At 43.3% G+C, this 19,304-nt stretch overlaps 1 protein-coding gene across 2 annotated transcripts in view; it reads left to right on the forward strand.

Annotated features, from left to right (window-relative positions):
• SLC35F4 (solute carrier family 35 member F4) overlaps positions 1-19,304 on the forward strand; it is a 120,583-nt gene that overhangs the window by 91,928 nt on the left and 9,351 nt on the right. Inside the window, exons 2-4 of one of the 2 annotated variants that reach the window (XM_059474734.1) lie at positions 4,068-4,256; positions 8,799-9,096; positions 16,772-16,991. In XM_059474734.1, coding sequence (XP_059330717.1) covers positions 4,068-4,256; positions 8,799-9,096; positions 16,772-16,991 — 707 coding nt within the window. Of the gene's footprint in view, positions 1-4,067; positions 4,257-8,798; positions 9,097-16,410; positions 16,569-16,771; positions 16,992-19,304 lie in introns of those variants that run through there. The other variant, XM_059474733.1, reaches the window with a different exon arrangement.

Consider the following 19,304-nt stretch of genomic DNA (forward strand, 5'->3'; position numbering starts at 1 on the left):
AGCTACATCTGGAGACCTGGACATGAGCAGAAAGCCACAAGTCATGGCTTGCATCTTTCAGAGGGGACAGGGAGCTGTGCATTGTGTGCAGGTGGTGGTGAAAATGCTTCTGAGGAGCAGCATGTGCTTCTTCTTGCTGGCTTGAGTGGACATAACAACAGCAGCAGATGGAGCCACCTCCTCCCACAGCTGAGACTCAGAATGGTGTTAAAGAACATGGAAGGGCTGGGCTTGAGTGATATTAATCACGTGGTTTAGGGTAGTCACCTTGCTAAATCAAAGTGCACTGGGATGTGTGTATAATAATTACTGCAAGATGGGGACAGACTTTGTTAGAGTCATGTGGAAAGCCACGTGTTCCCCTTGCTGGTTTCTCCTTGGTCTCCATCTGCAGAGAAATGGCCTTACTTCTTAAGCTATAAAGCATCTACATTTGCAGGGTGAGGAAATAGATTTGCTGAAACAGATTAAGAAGCTGAGTAATTGTAAAAAAAAAGTAATTGTAAAAAAAATACAATTACTAAAGTAATTGTAAAAAAATGGGAAAGAGCATGGATTTTTTTTTTAATCCAATAATGAAAAATAATCCACGTGGATTTAGTGCATTAAGATGTATTGAATACAACAGTGTGAAGCATTTTCCATTTCTCCATTTCCTCTTTGGTCAGTCCTATTGGCTTGCTTTGACACTCAGTTACAACCTCCAAGGAACACTTCCAGCAGCAAGATCTGACAGTCTGGCAAGGTTTTTCTTATTTGTTTTTTCCCAATCTCTCCTAGTAGCACGCTCTTAAGATAGCAAATGATGCCCAAAATGTAGTTTTGTTCTCAGCCTGTGATTCATCCCTGCTGAAACCACAAACTGTGTAAGAATGTTGGCAGCTCTGCTCAGGGAGGTTGTTCAGGGCCAGGTTGGATGAAGCTTTGAGCACCCTGGTCAGGTGGAAAATGTCCCTATCCATAGCAAGAGGTTGGAACTGGATGTTCTTAAGTTCCTTTCCAACCCAGACCATCCTATGATTCTGTTATTCGCCGTATGGAAGTTCAGTGGAAAATGCTGCTCTTGATCCAAATCCAAGTTTGGAGGGACTTAGCAGATCCCTGCTCCACAGCTGAGAGTTGTGGAGTGAGACAGAGAACCAGAATTCCATGAGCTCTGCCTTCCCTTCCCTTCCCTTCCCTTCCCTTCCCTTCCCTTCCCTTCCCTTCCCTTCCCTTCCCTTCCCTTCCCTTCCCTTCCCTTCCCTTCCCTTCCCTTCCCTTCCCTTCCCTTCCCTTCCCTTCCCTTCCCTTCCCTTCCCTTCCCTTCCCTTCCCTTCCCTTCCCTTCCCTTCCCTTCCCTTCCCTTCCCTTCCCTTCCCTTCCCTTCCCTTCCCCTTTGGGAGGGAAATAGCAGATCCCTGCTCGTTTGGAAAGTGAGCCCAGCATTTATCTCTTCACCTCTCCTATCAACAGATACCCTGAAAATATGTTCAGATTGAGCAGCATTAGGTGTCCAAGGCTTTCTGGCTGTAACAATGAAATATTGATAAATGGCTGCGCTGTCTGATTGCTTCAGGTGTAAGGGAAGAAGAATTCAGTAAATCAAGCAGTGGCTTTCAGTTTAATGCAATCTCTTGAATTACAGTTTTGGTCTCACCTGCTGGGTTTGTCAATGCACAGGAGAAGATTCATGCCTCTCTGTTGTACCAGATATAAATAACTCAGAGCTCTTTTTGCACGTGAGGAAAAATAGGCTTCCATCAAATTTTGGTTGCATGTCACCTGCTAGACTTCTGCTGAGTATAATGTGAATCTTGTTCTGAAATTAATCTGAATTGAGACATAACATGTGTCTTTCAACATAATGAAATCTCTTTAAATGATGAATATCAAAATGAGGAGTGATGTGGAGCCAGCCAACTCAGTGGCTTCTTCTCCAAGGACAGGCAGCTGGCAAACACTTATTGAAAATAAAACCTCTTCAAGTTGTGGACCTGAAAATCAGAAATGCCTTTTTGAACATTTCTCCCCAAAGTAGTGATTGGTTTAACCTCATGGAGACTGGGGCTAATTTTCAGATAACAAATGAAGGTATAACTCACAAGAGTAACTTGCAAGATGTTTACTAAATCTTACAAAGTAGGTGATGCTATTCTTGTTTGACCAGTGGGAGAGGTTGCTCTTGGAGTTTTGAAATAAGTGGACAAAGTCATGCAGGGAGTTCTGTGGCTGCTAGATCATTATTTTCTCTATTGAAAAGTAAATTTGTGAAGGTGAGGGGCATTTTAAAGGTCTGAAAACATCCTGGTAGGCTCTAGAAAGCTCTTCAGAAAGTAATGCTTATCAAAAATTGATGAGAGGCAACACAGTGCTTTGCTTAGCTTGCTTCTCACCGTGTAGGTCTCAATTTTTCAAAGTGAGTTTGTGGGTCTGCTGTGGGTTGTTTACAGCATTGATTGGATTTGTGGGACTTTATCATCAGTTGGATTCTAAACTTGGGTGCCCCCCTTGAGTCAGGGTTCCCTCATAATGGACAGAGAAGAAAGGGAAGAGCATCTTGAGGAAGATCATCTGGAGGGGGTCAGCTCCTGGCTAGATCACTTTTCTGGTTGGTAGGTAAAAATAAACATTGCAGGCTCTAAATAGGCTGAGAGATGATTTTTTTTCCTGCATAATTCCATATTTTATACATTGGTCGTTGTTAGACTTGGTGAACCCAACACACCTCTAAGTCCATGAATCCACTGGCAAGAATCCTGTCTCAATACTTGAGTCTTGGATACAGCCTTTGCTTTGGAATAGACTTTCAATTAGTAGCTGAGTTTGATGAGTTTTGCTCAAAGTGCACTGGAATGGCTCATGTTGCAACAAAGAATGTTCCCTTCTGGGATTTCTGCCACAATTGTTACACATGTTGCACCTTACACATGGGGTTTGTGTCCATCTTTGTATTCTTTTCAATATGAAGTAGCTGGGATTATCATGTTAAATCTTTCCAAGTCACAGCAAGGTCAGTGGCTGCTCTGGGTGTGGGTATCTTCCACAAGTTTAGGTGAGATGGTCACCAGTTGGAGCTGCAAAACAAACACTGGGTGATCTCAGCTGGCCATGAACACACATTTATATCTGCCAGAATGGCCTGTCATCCTGACTTTCTGCTGGAGAAGAAGATTCTCTTGCGCTGCACACGTGTTGACCTCTTACAGAGACACCTTCAGTGAATTTGGAAGTCCTTGCACAATCGATCACCAGTCACTGATGGATTCCGGCACTGCACTCCTTGTGTTGATTCCTGATCCTTAATCCATCCCTTCATGCTTTTAGTCATTAAATATGGTGTCCAACTCACTGGAAAATTTCTCATCTGGTAGCACTGGTGTTTCTGAGGCCTGGGGCTTCTCTGCCACCTCAAGCTTCTGTCCATCTCTGTGTGAAATGTCTTATCTTGGAGTTGTCTGCACCTAGCAGAGGAAGAAAAAGAAACTTCTCTGAAGATGTGGAGATTCTGATTTGGTGTTTGTAAATGCTTAAAATCGGCATCTTCAGTCCTGTAGCAGAAATCTTCATCCAAAAGACTGCAGTGAGTGACCGTGGCTTCATTCCATATGAGAGTCTCAAGGATCATTCTGGAGGATGGAAGGAGGAAGCTCTCCTCTAGAGAGTCTCCCAGCACTGGGGGAAGCAGTGGTTCCCCAGCCCTCCTTCCCACGCTGAGGGGGAATGGTGAGCTCTCCTCTGGCCTGATTCAGTGTCAGTGCTCAGGGAGGGCCTCACGTGAGTACAAATTCCTTTAACTGTGCAGGCCCTGTGGATGGAGCTGTGGGGCTGAGAATTCACTGCAGCATGGGGCTCTCATTTCCTCAGGGGGAAGACTGGTTTTCATGCAGCACCTTTTTTATCTATAAGGGGGGAGAGAGTTAAATATTTATTTACTCACCTATTTGCTTTATCCTGAGCAGAGCTGAAACCTGCATTTTCTGCCGTGCGCTTCCTTTTGTGTGCATTTCACTGCCAGCCTGTTTGAAAGCCCCGTGTTCCTCCGGGGACTTTCCAGACAAAACTGATGCAAAACTCTTTCTTCTCAGGTGCCTCACGATCATCTGTCATCCAATGCAAGCCAGGAGGCAACTGCCCCAGCAGACACAGAGGCATGACTAGGCAGCTCTCCCCTCTATCTGTTGCTGAAGATTCTGCTGCTCCCATTCTTGAGCTGCAGAATCGAAGTCCCTCGGGAATCTGTCGGCACAGCAGAGTCGAGAGGCAGAGCAGATCAGGTAGGAACCCACAGCCACACTCCTGGCTCTTCCCTCTGTCTCTGCAGAGGTGGGGCAGGGCCCGAGCATGCTGAGGTTTGGTTTGCCCCGTGCAGGTCCTTCCTGAGCCCGGGGGTGAGTGGGAAGGTCTCGGGACTTCTGCTGGTCAGAGTGACCCCGAGATGTGTTAGAAAGTCTCTTTTCCCAGCCCGGCAAAGAAGGAGTCAGAACTCTTCTGGTCTCGTTCTCAAGGTTGTTTATTGTTTCTTATCTATAAAATTCTTTCTCTGGCCTGCCAAGGTCTGCCCAGCAGGTCAGACAGAGGCACTCTGGTGTTATCTTTTTATACTAAAAACTACGTGTACATTATTTACAATAACTTCCCAATACTTATCACCTATGTTAGACAGTGAGCTTCTACTCTAAACCAATCCAAAAGTGCCAACATCACAGCAGAAGATGGAGGCTAAGAAGAAGAAGGAGAAAGGCTGGACACGCCTAAATTCCTCCATCTTGCCCCCTGAACCCCCATTCTGAAAACCCCAAAAATCAATTTTTCACCCCATGACAAACTAATTATTATTCTACTTAGACTTTCGTGGCTTGCAGATTCTCATATAAGGTTGGTAATTTTTTCCATGGGCCATAATCAAAATCACAGGTGTCTTGGGCTCTGTGCCAAGGTCTCTGAGCCCCCTGGCAGGGGTTTGAGCAATCCAGGGCAGCCAGAGGGATGTCCTGAATTCCGGCAGGAAGGTGGCACGGACAGGAGGAGAAGCCTGGGATTCACAGGTACACAACGTGCGTGAGGTGCCCGGCATAGCGCAAGGCATGGAGGATCCTCAGAGCTGGTTAACCCCAGCACACAGTTAGGTTTCCAGGGTGGTTGTGTCTCCTCAGCATCAGCCTGGCCACATGCCAGAACCCTCAGGAGTTCCTTCTCAAAGACATTGGTGATCTCAGCTCACACCACGGATGGTCTGATGAAGAGGAAGAGCAGGAGCAGCAGGTGGAAGGATTTCTAGGGAAGACCATCGCAGCTCAGATCATCATCAGCTGATCATTAGGGCTTCCATCGCCCACTTCACTGCAGGAGTTTAGCTCAAATGAACCTGTAGGAGTGGTGAACACTGACCTCTTCACCGTGGTGTCCATCCAGCAGCTGCAGGGATGGGATGGGAGCAGTTACAATGTGCAGCCACAGGCTGGTGAGTCTGCTAAACCACACTGTTGAGGAGGAGAGACTTGAAATGAGTGAAATAATTTAACTGTCCAAGCTTTTTGGAAGGAAATTATTTAGTTGCCTGAGTTCTTTGGAAGACTGCCTGTCCAGATACTGTGAGCAAAAAGGGGAGGAAGAAGAGGTTGGATGTCCCTTGCACTCTGGACCTGGGGGAGCTGAACCTTTCTCTTGTCACTGGATCTCTGATGGCAGCAGGAGCCACCCATTTCCTCCTTGTGCTGGAAAACAGAGGGATCTCGTGCTCCAGGAGTACTCCCTTGATGGAAAGCCTCAGAAGAGTATTGGAGGTGATCATTGCTGCCAAGAGCTGATGCAGCATCTTGCAGTTAAGATCATAGCTAAGAAATCAGAAAACCAGATCTCATTTTTCCAGATATCAGGCTGAAATAACTGTGCATGGTGACACTAAGGTACATCCAAAATCAGAATCCATCTTCTCCAAGAAAGAGCTCTAGGTCACTTGAGTAGTATCTGGACATCATACGCTTCTAAACACTTTGCATTTAATAATTTCCCTTTTGATCCTGATCTTCCCATCCTTATGAGAGAAGTCTTAATTAGGACTGACCTAATAGGTAAACAAATACAAAGAATATAACTTTCTAGGGTCTAATTGCCAAACAGCCAGAAGAGTTCTGATGAAAAGCTGTAGGTTTTGATTTTCCTCATCTCACTCCTCTGAACACTGCACGCAAAAGGCTCTTCTGTGACCATCTTGTCAGCAAGAACTGCACTGTGGGCCAAGGGACCATGCAGGGCTGTTTCTGCTCACTGCCTTGCACAGTTTGTCATGGCCAGTGCCACCTCCCTGTGTCACCTGCAGTGTGATCTGCATTCTTACCTGTGCTTCAGCCTTCTTTCTGTGCTCTTCCCAGGATGAGTCTCTTGGTTTGTTCCAGTCCCATCCAAATGCAGACCCCAGGGATTTGTGCTGCCTTGCCAGTTGTAAAATGCTGTCTCTCAAACACTTTGGCTGATCAGTTTGTTTTCTCCTCGCTATCATTGGGTGTCTAAACACAAGTGCTTGCTCCATGACTTGAAAATCCCTAAACCTCTTTAATAGGAACCATGTGCCTGCTCACCCTGTGGCTCACTCCCTGTCACTATTTTGAAATCTATTTCTTATCTTGTCCTTTTGGTTCTTTGGCCAGGAATTAGGTGTGCACATCCCACGGATTTTGAAAGCAGCTGTCAAGCTACTCTGTCACGGGGAATCAATCACAATTTCACTTAAGCTAATTGCAAATATCTGGTCTAGAGTTAAGTGCCTCCAGTGAGTTTAGATGTAGATGGATGTAGATATATGAGGATGGAATCAGCTCCCCTCTCACCATGCCTTTCCATTGTCATTAAATATAAAGGGGCCCCAGACAACATGTTCATCCTGAATACACAGTTATTTGCTAACTGCATCACAAGGGACGAATCCCACTGATCAAAAACTTACAGCAGCTCCCCATTGTGCATTTATTCAGGCTAAAACTTACACAGGTCTTTAAATCCGAGGTAGGTCTTGCAACAAGTGTGTGTTCCTGTGCCTTTCCCTGGCATTCAGACCTGGGACTGTAACATCCAAATCAAATGCTGATGGTGGTGTCATGCATAATGACACCAGTTGCATCATTATTGTGTAATTGGAAAATAGAGAGCATGGCTCAAAGTGCTTTATTCTTCTATCATTGTGTGATTATTTTAAGTGGTAGCTGAAAAAGGACTAATTGCATGGTAGTTTTACTTGGCAGGAAGACCTGCAAGTTGATGCTACTATAATATATTCTTTTTAAGCCATTCTAACTTGCAAATAAACTGTAATTTACCTTTCAATAGATGTCAGTCATTATTAGTACCATAAAAAATATCTACTTTCTCTCAACAGCCAAGGAGAATGCTAAAAGGATGCTTGCCTTTCCAGACCCATGGCTGATTATCCTCTGCATGTTTTTAGTAAACCTGTAATTTTATTTAAATTCTTGATTCACCACTAAACAATAGAGCCACTGAGTACAGATTATTTTTAGGGGAAAAAACACATCACACAATTACAACTGCAGAAGTTCCATGTCCTAGTTAGGAAAATTCTTGATTCCAAATCAAGAATAGTGAATCAATAGCACTCCCTGCTATGATAAATCTTTTTTTATGTGTAATGTTGGTTTACAGTAATAGCTGGAAACCCCAGTTTGACATTTCTTTATGGCTAATGTAGCAAAACCAGTAATATGAAAGGAAATTATACCTGATTGTGAAAGAACTCCTCTGTCACATAAAAGTTGGATATAGGACAGTGTATGCTCTCACTCAGTGCATCTGTAACTTCTCTCAAAACCATATTGTTTCTTCTTTACATCACATCATGTATTAATGTGGCTGATAACTGATGGGAGTAGTTAAGAACAGCTTCAGGCCATGATTTTTAGAAGATTTTCCTGTTTGTTCTCCCAGACTGTGATGTGGTCAGACAGGGTGAATGGTTGGAGTTCAGTGTGCCCTGTGAGCTCCCAGGACAGCAGCGTTGGTGCTCCTTGTTTTCAGCTGGGATCTAGGAGAGCAAAGCAGGGATCATGGGCTGCATCTCTGGGAGATCTGTCCTGGAGCAAGGCACCAGTCAGTGAGATTAAATTCTCCCCACTTGTGTTAGGAAATGTGCACTTAGGCCTGAAAACCACTGAAAAAACCCAAATCCACTGTGCTGAAATGGGAAATGCCAGCTCTGCTGTTGCTCCTTGTTGATGTGCAGAGGTTTGTTTCTAGGCATGCCAAGCTTCACTTTTGTCCAGTTTCCTTTGTTAACTTCAGAAATGTAAGTACACCAACCTGACTGCAAAAAGCCTTTCTCTGCTTGGCTACATAAAACCAAACTATTTCTTTCCATTCCAGCTTGTAAATAAAAGTGCTTGTGGAATTAAAGTGTTGAGGAATAAGAACTTGGTGCTGTCTCCAGACCTGCAGGCCCAGAGAGCTCTTCTGTTGCACACATGCACAGTGATTTGCCTCTGTAACATTTTATTCTGGAGGTTTGCTGGCAGGGGGAATGAAGGGCTGATAAAGCAAATAGTGACAACAGCTTATTTGTAATGCTGTTACCTCAGCCCTCACTGTTGTGTTTGTGTTTGGTTCTGCCTCCTTGAAGTGACAGAGTTGGTATTATTAAAACACTTGTGCAGGATTTCAGTATTTATGGGACATAGAGGAGTTACAGGGAGAAGGCATGGGATGATTTCTGACTTGCACCAGAATGGGAGGTTTTGCCAAGAATTATTTTGATTGCATTCATTACATGTACAACTCTTTTTCTGTTCTTCCTTTTTTTTCTCTTTCAGGAGAAGAAGGAACACAAACGCACACAGAGAGCAGCAGCCAAGAAGCTGAAGGACAGACACGATGCCAGTCCTGCACATCCACATTTCTCAAGCTAATCTGGAGATTCCTGATCATTTTGTCCGTCTCTTCCTCCTGGGTTGGGACCACACAGTTTGTCAAAATCACTTTTGAGACCTTTGACTGTCCCTTTTTCATGACTTGGTTCTCAACAAACTGGAACATTATGATTTTTCCCATTTATTATTCCGGGCACCTTGCAACTGCACAGGAAAAACAGTCTCCAATCAAAAAATTCAGGTAGGCTTTATCGTGGCAGTATCCCTTTAAAAAACCTAATTCCTGGGGGCTGAGATCACTGCTGTGCTCAGTTCCACCCCTGGTGTCAGAATAAAGGTCATGCTGCAGAAAACCTCATTCATAAATAGCTCACAGGAGGCTGACAGATGAGTGATGTGTGCTGAATAAACGGGTACCTGATTGTTAAAGGGCTTTTTTAATGAGTTGAAAAGGTCAATAATGTGCTTATAATCTTGCTGTTATGTTGTCTAATATCTCTATATTTTGTGTTCTTGCCTGGATCAGGTGAATCTATCCTGGTCCATTTATGATAGAACAGCAGTGTTGGGTACAACCAAACCAGCTCCTGCCTGGGAAGAAAGATGCTCAGAGCTGAGGAGGTGATTTCCATGTGGAAGACCATGGCTTGCTCTCTGTGCTGAGCAAGTAGAGCAGGATGGAAATTGCCATTTTGTGACCGTGTTCACAGGGGTTTTCGGATTGGGGAAGAGACAAGGATCTGACTCCATGTTTCAGAAAGCTTGATTTATTATTTTATGATATATATTACATTAAAACTATACTAAAATAATAGAAGAAAGGATTTCATCAGAAGGCTGGCTAAGAATAGAATAGCAAAGAATGATAACAAAGGCTTGTGGCTCAGACTCTCTGTCCAAGCCAGCTGACTGTGATTGGCCATTAATTAGAAACAACCACATGAGACCAATCACAGATGCACCTGTTGCATTCCACAGCAGCAGATAATCATTGGTTACATTTTGTTCCTGAGGCCTCCAAGCTTCTCAGGAGGAAAAATCCTAAGGAAAGGATTTTTCATAAAAGATGTCTGCCACACCCTTTCCTCCTGCTGGAAATGTATAAATCCCTTTTCAGTAGCCCCTGAGAAATCAGAGAAATCCAATGTTAAGGGGGAACCCAAAGACATCATCCAGTCCAACCACCAGCACTGCAGCTTAGCTTCACCTTAGGCAGTTCTGAGGAAAACCACATCTAATCTGTCTGCAGGGCTGGAGGTGCCTCACATTCTGTGACAATTGATTTCACAGCTCCTCCTCCACTTTTGTTATTCCACTGATCTGACAGTGACAGGGGAGCTGCTTTAAAGGACAAGACAAAGCTCACCAAGAGACACCACACCTTGCCCAGGGAAGGAAGAGATTCACAGGGTCATTCTGGGCTGGGATCCAATTCCGTTCTTGCAGTGCAGGTTTGCTTGGAAAAGAACCTGCCTGATCCAGCAGAATTGTCTGTTCCAGCAGGAATTCCCCAGTGTGGGGTCCATCCCTGGCTCCTGCTGTCCCTGAGCACACAGGGAATCCCATTTGTGACTGTCTGGCTGCAGTGCAGCAGGGCCAAACTCTTCCCTCAGCTGCTTTGTGCCAGGATCTGGGATGTAATTTGGCCCTAAATTATCATTTCTGTCAAATCAGTGTGACTGAAATTGAACAGTTGCACTTAATTAAGTGCTTCTCTGCAAACCCTGGTGCTTTGTCTGTTAATGAAGCTTCATTCAGATTTCTGCTGGAGTGTTTGTGAGAACATGAGCAGTGTCAGCTTGGCTCCTGCATGTGGGGTGAAGTAATAACAATTGCACAGCAGATGAGGAAGAAGGTGAGGAGAAATATCCCTGCAGATAAATCCCCTGCAGTTGGTTCATTGATCATATCTCTATCAGAGCAACATTTTGGGGCAATGAATAAAAAAATTCCTGTGCTTAAATTATTTATATATTTATATATTTATATATTTATATATTTATATATTTATATATTTATATATTTATATATTTATATATTTATATATTTGTATATTTATATATTTATATATTTATATTTCCCCAGCTGTTATAAATTGAGCTTTTAAAGTTGAGGACAGTGTCTTAAATGCCACAGGAATTTCTGCAGTGGGTCAGTGAATGTGTGGATTCAGGAATAGCGTTAGAGGTAATGGAAACTTCCCAGAGTATTTTTATTCCAGATATGTCAGGAACTCATGTCCCAAAGAGGAAGTAGCTGCTGGTAAATAATGATTTCATCAGGGAGAACAACTTGGTCAGTGCTGTGTTACAATTTGACTGTCCAAATTCTTACAAATTGGATAAGGGATGGGCATCTCCTCAGGATAAGCTCTCCATTTTTTGGTGACTTAAAGGATTGAAAATCTGTAGGTTTAACTTGCAGACAGATTGAATTGAGAAAGGATCTTTAGAGGTCATTTCGCCAGCCTCCTCCCCAGAACAGGGGTGTTTTCAAATCTGCATTAATTGTTTGTGTATTTTCTTCATTTGCATTCTTGATATTCCTGTTACAAGGCTTTTTATTACATTTTGTAAGATTTCTTGCTGCTTCATTTCCCTGTTTTATTCCTGTGCAGTAGCTAATCCTTGTCAATAAACCCATTTGCAGCAGTTCCAGGCTTTCCTTGCAGACCAGAGGTGATTTATCTTTATGTTTCTGGAGGATGTAGTTACTCTCCAGGAGCTTTAAAGACAATCAGGCATTTTGTCCAGCAGATATTCCCAGTGGATCTGAACAAACAATATCTGTGACATCTTGGCAGAGATCAGTGATCCTGGAAGTGACTTGCAGAGTGCTGCCCCAGGCTGGCAAAGCTGCAGAGAGCCACTGCTCCTTTAATAAATCCCACTTGGAACGACAGGAGTCTCAATCCTCAGCTTTAGATTGGCTTTCTGGAAAGTTTAGGCTGCTCAGTACCTAAAGGAGCTGCAAGAGAGATGGATTTTTGACAAGGACAGGGAAGGGGAATGGCTTCAGACTGAGAGAGGGCAGGTTTAAATTAAATATTGAAAATAAATTCTTGACTATGAGGGTGTGAGGCCCTGGCACAGGGTGCCCAGAGCAGCTGTGGCTGCCCCTGGATCCCTGGAAGTGTTCCAGGCCAGGCTGGATGGGGCTTGGACAAACCTGGGATAGTGGAAAGTGTCCCTGCCCATGGCAGAGGGTTGGAACTGGATGGGCTTTAAGGTCCCTTGCAACCCAAACCACTCTAGCATTCTATTATTATAATATTTGAGATTACAAATTGTGAGTTTCTTTACCTTAGAGATTCAATGTTGTGGTGTGAGAAAATAACTCATGGTTATGAACTCACTGCTGCATTTAGGTGAAGTGTCTTGGTTGTCTTGAGGCACAAGACAGCTCTTGGTATCCCCTCAGTATTGTAAATAAAAGCTGTGTCCCTCATAAAGAGCTTGAAGCTCCTTGCATTAGTGCTGGATAAGATGATCTGAAGTTCAGGAAGCTCAGAAATAGGAAATTTAACCCTGCCAGCATTTACCACAGCAGAAGACACTGCACAGACTTAACTTAGGAGCCTGATGCAGTTGTGCTGTGGAATTGGTGGGTGAAATTTTCAATGCCAATACATTTTGCCTCCCCATCTTGGCTTCTCAAGGACAAGCACTGTTACACTGAGCAGCCTCCTGCCAGGATCCACCCACGGTGTGGGAGCTCAGATTGGAGCTGTAGCTCTTCCCAGCCTGGGGCACTGGCCAGGGGAAGCATTGGTAGGTGCAGGTTTAATGTGAACAAAACACACGGGAAGAGTTGGATTTCTTGGATAAGGAGAAGTGAGCATCACCTGAAGTGCAGACTGAGCCATGGGTTGGTATTTGTGTATGAAAAACTGTCACTGCAGGTTTGTCACCCACAGTCCTGTCCCTCTGCTGCAGCAGCAGCTGCTCAGTGCAGCTCCCTCAGGCACCCAGCACACCCAGAGCTGCTCTGCAGAGGGGAGCATCAGGAATACCATCAACACAGAGCTGGCCTTCCCATGGACCATTCCTGTGGGACACAGCATTCTTGAGCCAGGCTCTGCAGGATCCCCTTTCCTTTTGCTGCAGCTCTCGAGCAAACAGAGCTGGTCAAGCCCTTTCTGCCAGCTCCAATTCAGCCAGTGCTGAGAACACAACTCATCAGGGAGCTCAGCCACACTCAGTTTGGTGCCTGCCCCCTTGTCTTGGTTTGGAAAGACAGGTGTCTGCTAAGGAAGGCAGGAGCCTCCCCTGAAATGGAAAATGTAAACTCCCTCCCTTCAAATAGTTATAAATTTGAAATTAAGGGGCTCTCAGGCAAAAATATAGGAGCAGGAATAACAGTTCTTTATTAGGAAAGAAAATAAAAAGATGAAATGAACAATGCAGTAAACTAAACCAACACTGACAGAGTCAGAACCCAACCTGACACCCTGTGGCTCAGGCTGTTGGCAGCAGTCCCATTGGAATTGTGGCTCAGCCCTCCTGCAGTGTCAGGGGTGGTTCTGCTGGAGCAGGGATCCTGTAGAGAAGGATGTATTCTTCCTCTGAAGATCCGGTGGGAGAAGAGGCAGCTGCTGTTCCTCTGGGGAATCCAGTGGAGAAGCTGTGCTGGTGTCTCAAAACCTTGGGATTATATCCAGGTGGGAATGCTTGGCTCCTCCCTCTGGGCTCACATCTCCCAATGGGATGCTGTAGTTCTTATCAGCCATGCAGGGACATTCAATAGCTGTTATCAGCAGATGTCCTCTCCTGATGGAGATGTGAATGTGGAAGAGATAAGGAAAACTGCCCACTGAACAGAAGATGGCAAATAGAATGCAATTTGCTTGGCAATCCAGGACACCCCTGCAGTGGAGCTGGGAGGTGTTTTATTGCCATCATTTAGGCAGAAGCAGTGAATTTGTGCTTCCAGGAGGTGCTGCTGTGTTGTTTGCTGCCCTCATGTCACTGTGGCCTTGCCAAGTGCTAATCCAGGTGATTTCACTGCATTCATTCCCTGTGTTCCTGTGCCCCAGGTCTCTGCCTGTTTGCTGGATTTTTTCTGTGAGCTGCTTAAAACCAGCTGCTGGATTTCACTCCAGAGGAGGGAAGAAACCCATTCCTGTGCAGGGCCTGGCATCAGAATAACTGAGAGGGCACAGGGCTGTTTAGTGGGTGCCAGAGGCAAAGCTGCACGACTGCCCTGAGGGGCTGTAATTCCTGAGAGCATGGCACACTGCCCAGAGCTGAGCACTACCTGCAAGTAAAAAGAGTTATTTGTGTTAGAGGGCAGGTTTTAAATAGACTTCTTGTGCATTTGGAAATAGTTTGTGTCGTAGTTTCAGGGTCAGCTGTCCCTGGATGTGTCTGTGCCTCTAAGGCAGCAGCCTGCAGCATTATTTGTGTGGGAAGGGTTCCAGGAAGCCCCCTCTCCTGAGCCCAAGGTTTTAATCACTGCCATGTCTGAAAACTCCTGCAAGTTTAATTTTAGTTGCATGTCAAAGAGGCTGAGTTAACCACTGAGCCACCAGCCCTCAGAAAGCCTCAGGCAATCTGACTGGGAAAATAAAGCATTCTCCAAACCTCCTCACTGGCTGAGCATTATTCATGGAGCTCTCCTAGGCACAGGGGTGAATTCATCAAATTTCTGCCTCACTCAGCCTGACCCTGTCAGAGACTTTGCTGTATTTTCTTCACTGAGAGTTGAGGAACCTCCAGCCCCTGTTTGGTCTGGTCACTGCTGTGTGTGATGGAGGCCCTTTCACCTGCTTAAATATATAGTATATACATAATAATATAAATACAAAAAATATAATATAATATAATATAATATAATATAATATAATATAATATAATATAATATAATATAATATAATATAATATAATGTAATATAATGTAATATAACATAATATAACATAAACATAATATAATATATACATAACATAATATATACATAATATAATATATACATAATCTAAGATACATTGTATAGTAACATATTATATTAAAATATAACATATTATTATAAAATATATTATTATATATACTTATTTTTATATATGAAGCCATATAATATTTATAATATATTATAATAATATATAGTATAATAATGTTATATTTTAATATAATATGTTACTATACAATGTATCTTATATGATGTATTTTATAGATTATATATATTACATTGATTATATATATATAATATTGATTATATATATATCTTATAAAGGTAAACTGCTATATCTGCATGCCAAGGAACACTGAAGTGCTGCCAGTGAGTCCTTTGTCACACAAGGAAACTTGTCACCTCTAACTCCTGTTGAAATCAGTGTTACAAAAGCCTGCAAAGTTAGGCATTCATTTATTCGCTTCACTGAGTGTTTGCTTTGCATCTCAGATAAATGATGCACACCCGTAACTGTTCTTTTTTGTATTTTAAACATTTTAATCCTGATCTTTGGTGAACAGGACTCCTGAGAGTGTTGAGGTCAACTACAGTGAAGGAGATAATTAGCAGTTCCACCAGCCTGAGTACACAGAGTTTGAGAATGGAATTTATTTTTACCAGAAATGATTGCTTTGTACACCTTAGTGCCATCAAGAAATGAGTGGTTATTAAGCTGAATGATAAAACCATTTAAGTTAAGATGTAGCTGATCCCAGTTATTACATAGATGTTATTATTCTGATTTCCTCAAAATGAGAGTGATAGTTTCCAATCTTAAGAGGAAAAAACCTGCAATGTCTTTAACAGCAAAATTCCCAAGAATTAGTAAAAATGGTTAAGGGGCCCTGAAAACAATTTTGTCTTCCAAATCAGGATAATTATTAGACCACCCCCACCACCCCCAAATAACAAACATTTCTGCCATCACATTGCAGTTCAGTCTTTGAAGTTGCTAATTATTTCTGCATAATGAGTGCTTTATCAATCTCCCAGACACAGAGCACTTTGCAGCCTGAGGGCATTTGGATTATTCCCTCCATGTCCCTTTCCTTGGAAGGATGTGCTGCAGGTTGAGGGTGCCTTGGTTCACCCCACTGCTTTTTGGGGTCACTTGTGGGACTTCCCACAAGTGTTTTAAGCAGTGCCAGGGTGCCTGCCATACCAAGAAGTGAAATACACTGGGAATATCTTCAGGAATGCCTTCAGCCAAGAGTGCAGACAGTGGAGTTGCTAAAAAATATCCTTCCCACTTTGAGATTCCTGAAATCCCAAGAAGCAAACAGCTCACTGGAGCTGTGTGGGACACAGTGTTTGGGAATCTGGGGGTTTTGTTTGCAATTTAATTCTCAAGGAGATGTCTCCTAGAAAACACAGCTTTTCACTGTACAATAAAATGAAGCTGTTAAATACCTTCCCCTCCCTTTCCCTTCCTTCTCTCACACTCCTGTTTGCCTGGCTCACTCCCACTGCCTGGTGGCTCCCTTCCCCACCACACTGTGTCTGGCAGTCTTTTTGAGTATCTTTAGGCAATTCCTAAAGCTTCCTTGGCCATACATAAAAATATATTTCAGCAAGAATGAAAACAGGCCTTGGAGCAATGCAAAAAAAGAAGAAAATTGGCAAGCTGCAGAGAAAAAATGGTGATTCTAATCCCCGTGCTCATGGCCTTGAAGGCAGAGTCTGGGAGCTGTCAGAACATTATAGATAACCTTCATTTCTGTGTGTGAGTCCCTGGATTATTGTTGCACAGAGTGTGATTATTCCAGGTAAGTTGCATCTTTTCTTCTTCCAAAATTGCTGCATTAAGAAAATTGTGCCTTGTTTTCCCTGTGTGAATTCAATAATGGATTCTCCTGGGCGTGTGGAGTAGTTAGGAAAAGCAGAATAAAAGCCCTAATGAATGTTGGTTGTGCTGCAGTGAATGCTGAGGAAAACCCTGGCTGAGACTGAAACTCTTTTCTTTCCTCAGGGAATGCAGTCGGATTTTCGGTGAAGACGGTCTGACGCTGAAACTCTTTCTTAAAAGGACTGCTCCCTTTTCTATTCTGTGGACTTTGACTAACTACCTGTATTTACTGGCTTTAAAGAAGCTCACAGCCACAGACGTCTCTGCCCTGTTCTGTTGTAACAAAGCTTTTGTCTTCTTGCTTTCTTGGATTGTGCTCAAAGACAGGTTCATGGGAGCAAGGGTATGAACGAGCCTCCTTTTCCACTCTCTCACGTTTTCATAATTGCACTTGACCCCATCAGCCATGGTGCTGCCACAGCACTGGGGCACCATGAAAACCTTTCTCATTGAGTTTTGTGATGCAGCCTCAGAGGGAATTCAGTGTGGGAATTTCAAGGAGCCACTACAGCCAAGTGTAACGTGATGGTTTACAATAGACGAACATCCAGTTTCATAGAAACCTGTTCTTGTGGTGGTGTTCACAGGGGTCTCAGGACAAGGGAAGAGACAAGAATCTTGACTCCATGTTTCAGAAGGCTGATTTATTATTTTATGATATATATTATATTAAAACTATGCTAAAAGAATAGAAGAAAGTGTTTCATCAGAAGGCTTGAAAGGAAAAGAATGCAATGATAACAAAAGCTCGTGACTCTCAGAAAGTCCGAGCCAGCTGGGCTGTGATTGGCCATTAATTAGAAACAACCAACATGGACCAATCACAGATGCACCTGTTGCATTCCACAGCAGCAGATAATCATTGTTTTTCTTTTCCTCTGAGGCTTCTCAGCTTCTCAGGAGAAAAAATCCTAATGAAAGGATTTCTCACAAAATGTGTCTGTGACATATTCTGTCTTGGCTAATTGAGCTGAAATTTTGTTAATTTTATTTTAAACTTAGTGATGAATGCTTAGGTTCTAACCAAAGCAGTTTTATTCCTTGTTTGGGTAGACAGATGTTTACAATGTGTGATGTATATTTTTTGTGCTACCCTGTCACTTTTCACACACATATTTACATGTGCTTGTGTCAAAATTGCTTTAAAATTAACACAGATCTCTTGTGTGGAGGTGCATTTTGCACTGAAGTGTTTAAAAAACTCAGTGGCAGTAAAATGGACCCTGCAAAAAATTTAAAACAGAACTCAAACAAAATGTTTGCCCCTGGATCTGGGGAAAGCAGACTTGTGTAATTTTCCATACACACATCTCCCACATGCAGCAATTTAAACTGTTGCCTTCACACCTTGGATGAGGAGTAGTGAGGATTTCTGCTAGTTCATTGATGCAGATTCCCCTCTGAAATGGCTCAAGGTCATGTTGGGCACAGTCTTCTCTTAACTACTGAAAACCTTGAATTTCATTAGGCACTGGTTGGGGCCAGGTGTGGTGGCTGAGACCAGAAGGGACCAGCAGCAGCTGGATTTAAGTTCCATGGAAAGTGTGTTGGATCAGGACACTCATCCAAGTCAGTTCGGTTTTTGAAAACGAGCAGAGCAGCTTTTTCTTTTTTTTTTTCTTTTTTTTTTTTGATTAGTAGTGGGATAGAAGGGTACAGAAATGAAAGCAGAAGACATCCTGATGTACAGGTATCTCATCTGGCTTTTGGAGCAGCCAGCAGGACACTGAGCAGGGCACTGTGCTTACCAGGCTGAGCAGGTGAGCCAGTGCTTGAAGGTAAAGCCAGACACCTGGATATCTATTTCCTACACAGCTGAAAATACAGAAAGATCAGGTGAATGTGACCCTCCCTCAGCCCACTGACTGACTCAAAGAATAAACAGGGTATAAAACCCTCAGTTGTCTACAGAAATAACAGGAACAATAACTACCCCCCTCCACCCCTTGATCATCTGAAAAAATTGAACATGTTGTACCCTTTAAGATAATTTTCATCTCAAAGCAGCATCTTTCTGGCAGAGCAAGCATAGCTCTTGTGTTCTCCTAGCCTGCTCTGCTTAAGAAACCTAGAAATAAAAGCTGTTTTCAGTTATTATTTATTTTCCACTGACTAAAAAAAGGTTTCCATGAATATGCATTAGTATGAATTCTGTAAACACCATGGGGTTCACACAGAAAAAACCTGGAGGGAAAAAGTGAGCAGCAAAACCTGCACATAAACTGGATTGTGCTGCTCGCTGGCAGAGCCTCACTGGATGCCCATTGCTGGAGAGGTAATTCACAGTGTTTTCCAGCAGCTCTCCTGACAGAATAACACTTAATTATGTTAATAACCACGCAGGAGAGTGTTGGAGAGCTAAAGTACAGCAGAGCAGCACAGACCCAGATTTTTATGCCTGGATGCCTCAGGAATTGGGTTATTTGGGCAGTGAGAACATGAAAAGAAATGAAGGTCTAATCCTATACCCTGAGCCATGTTTTTGTGGGAAAAACTCTGCACCAAGGAGCTCAGCTCCCACCAGCTCTTCCAGAGCTCCAAAGCTGTCAGGCACATCTGGGTGGCATCGAGGTGAGGATTCAGAGTTCACAGAATTCACAAAATTCACAGAATTCACAGAATCACTGGGTTGGAAGAGACCTTCAAGATCATCAAG

This window comes from Ammospiza nelsoni, chromosome 6 (genome assembly GCF_027579445.1).
Source record: "Ammospiza nelsoni isolate bAmmNel1 chromosome 6, bAmmNel1.pri, whole genome shotgun sequence".
Classification (NCBI taxonomy): domain Eukaryota; kingdom Metazoa; phylum Chordata; class Aves; order Passeriformes; family Passerellidae; genus Ammospiza; species Ammospiza nelsoni.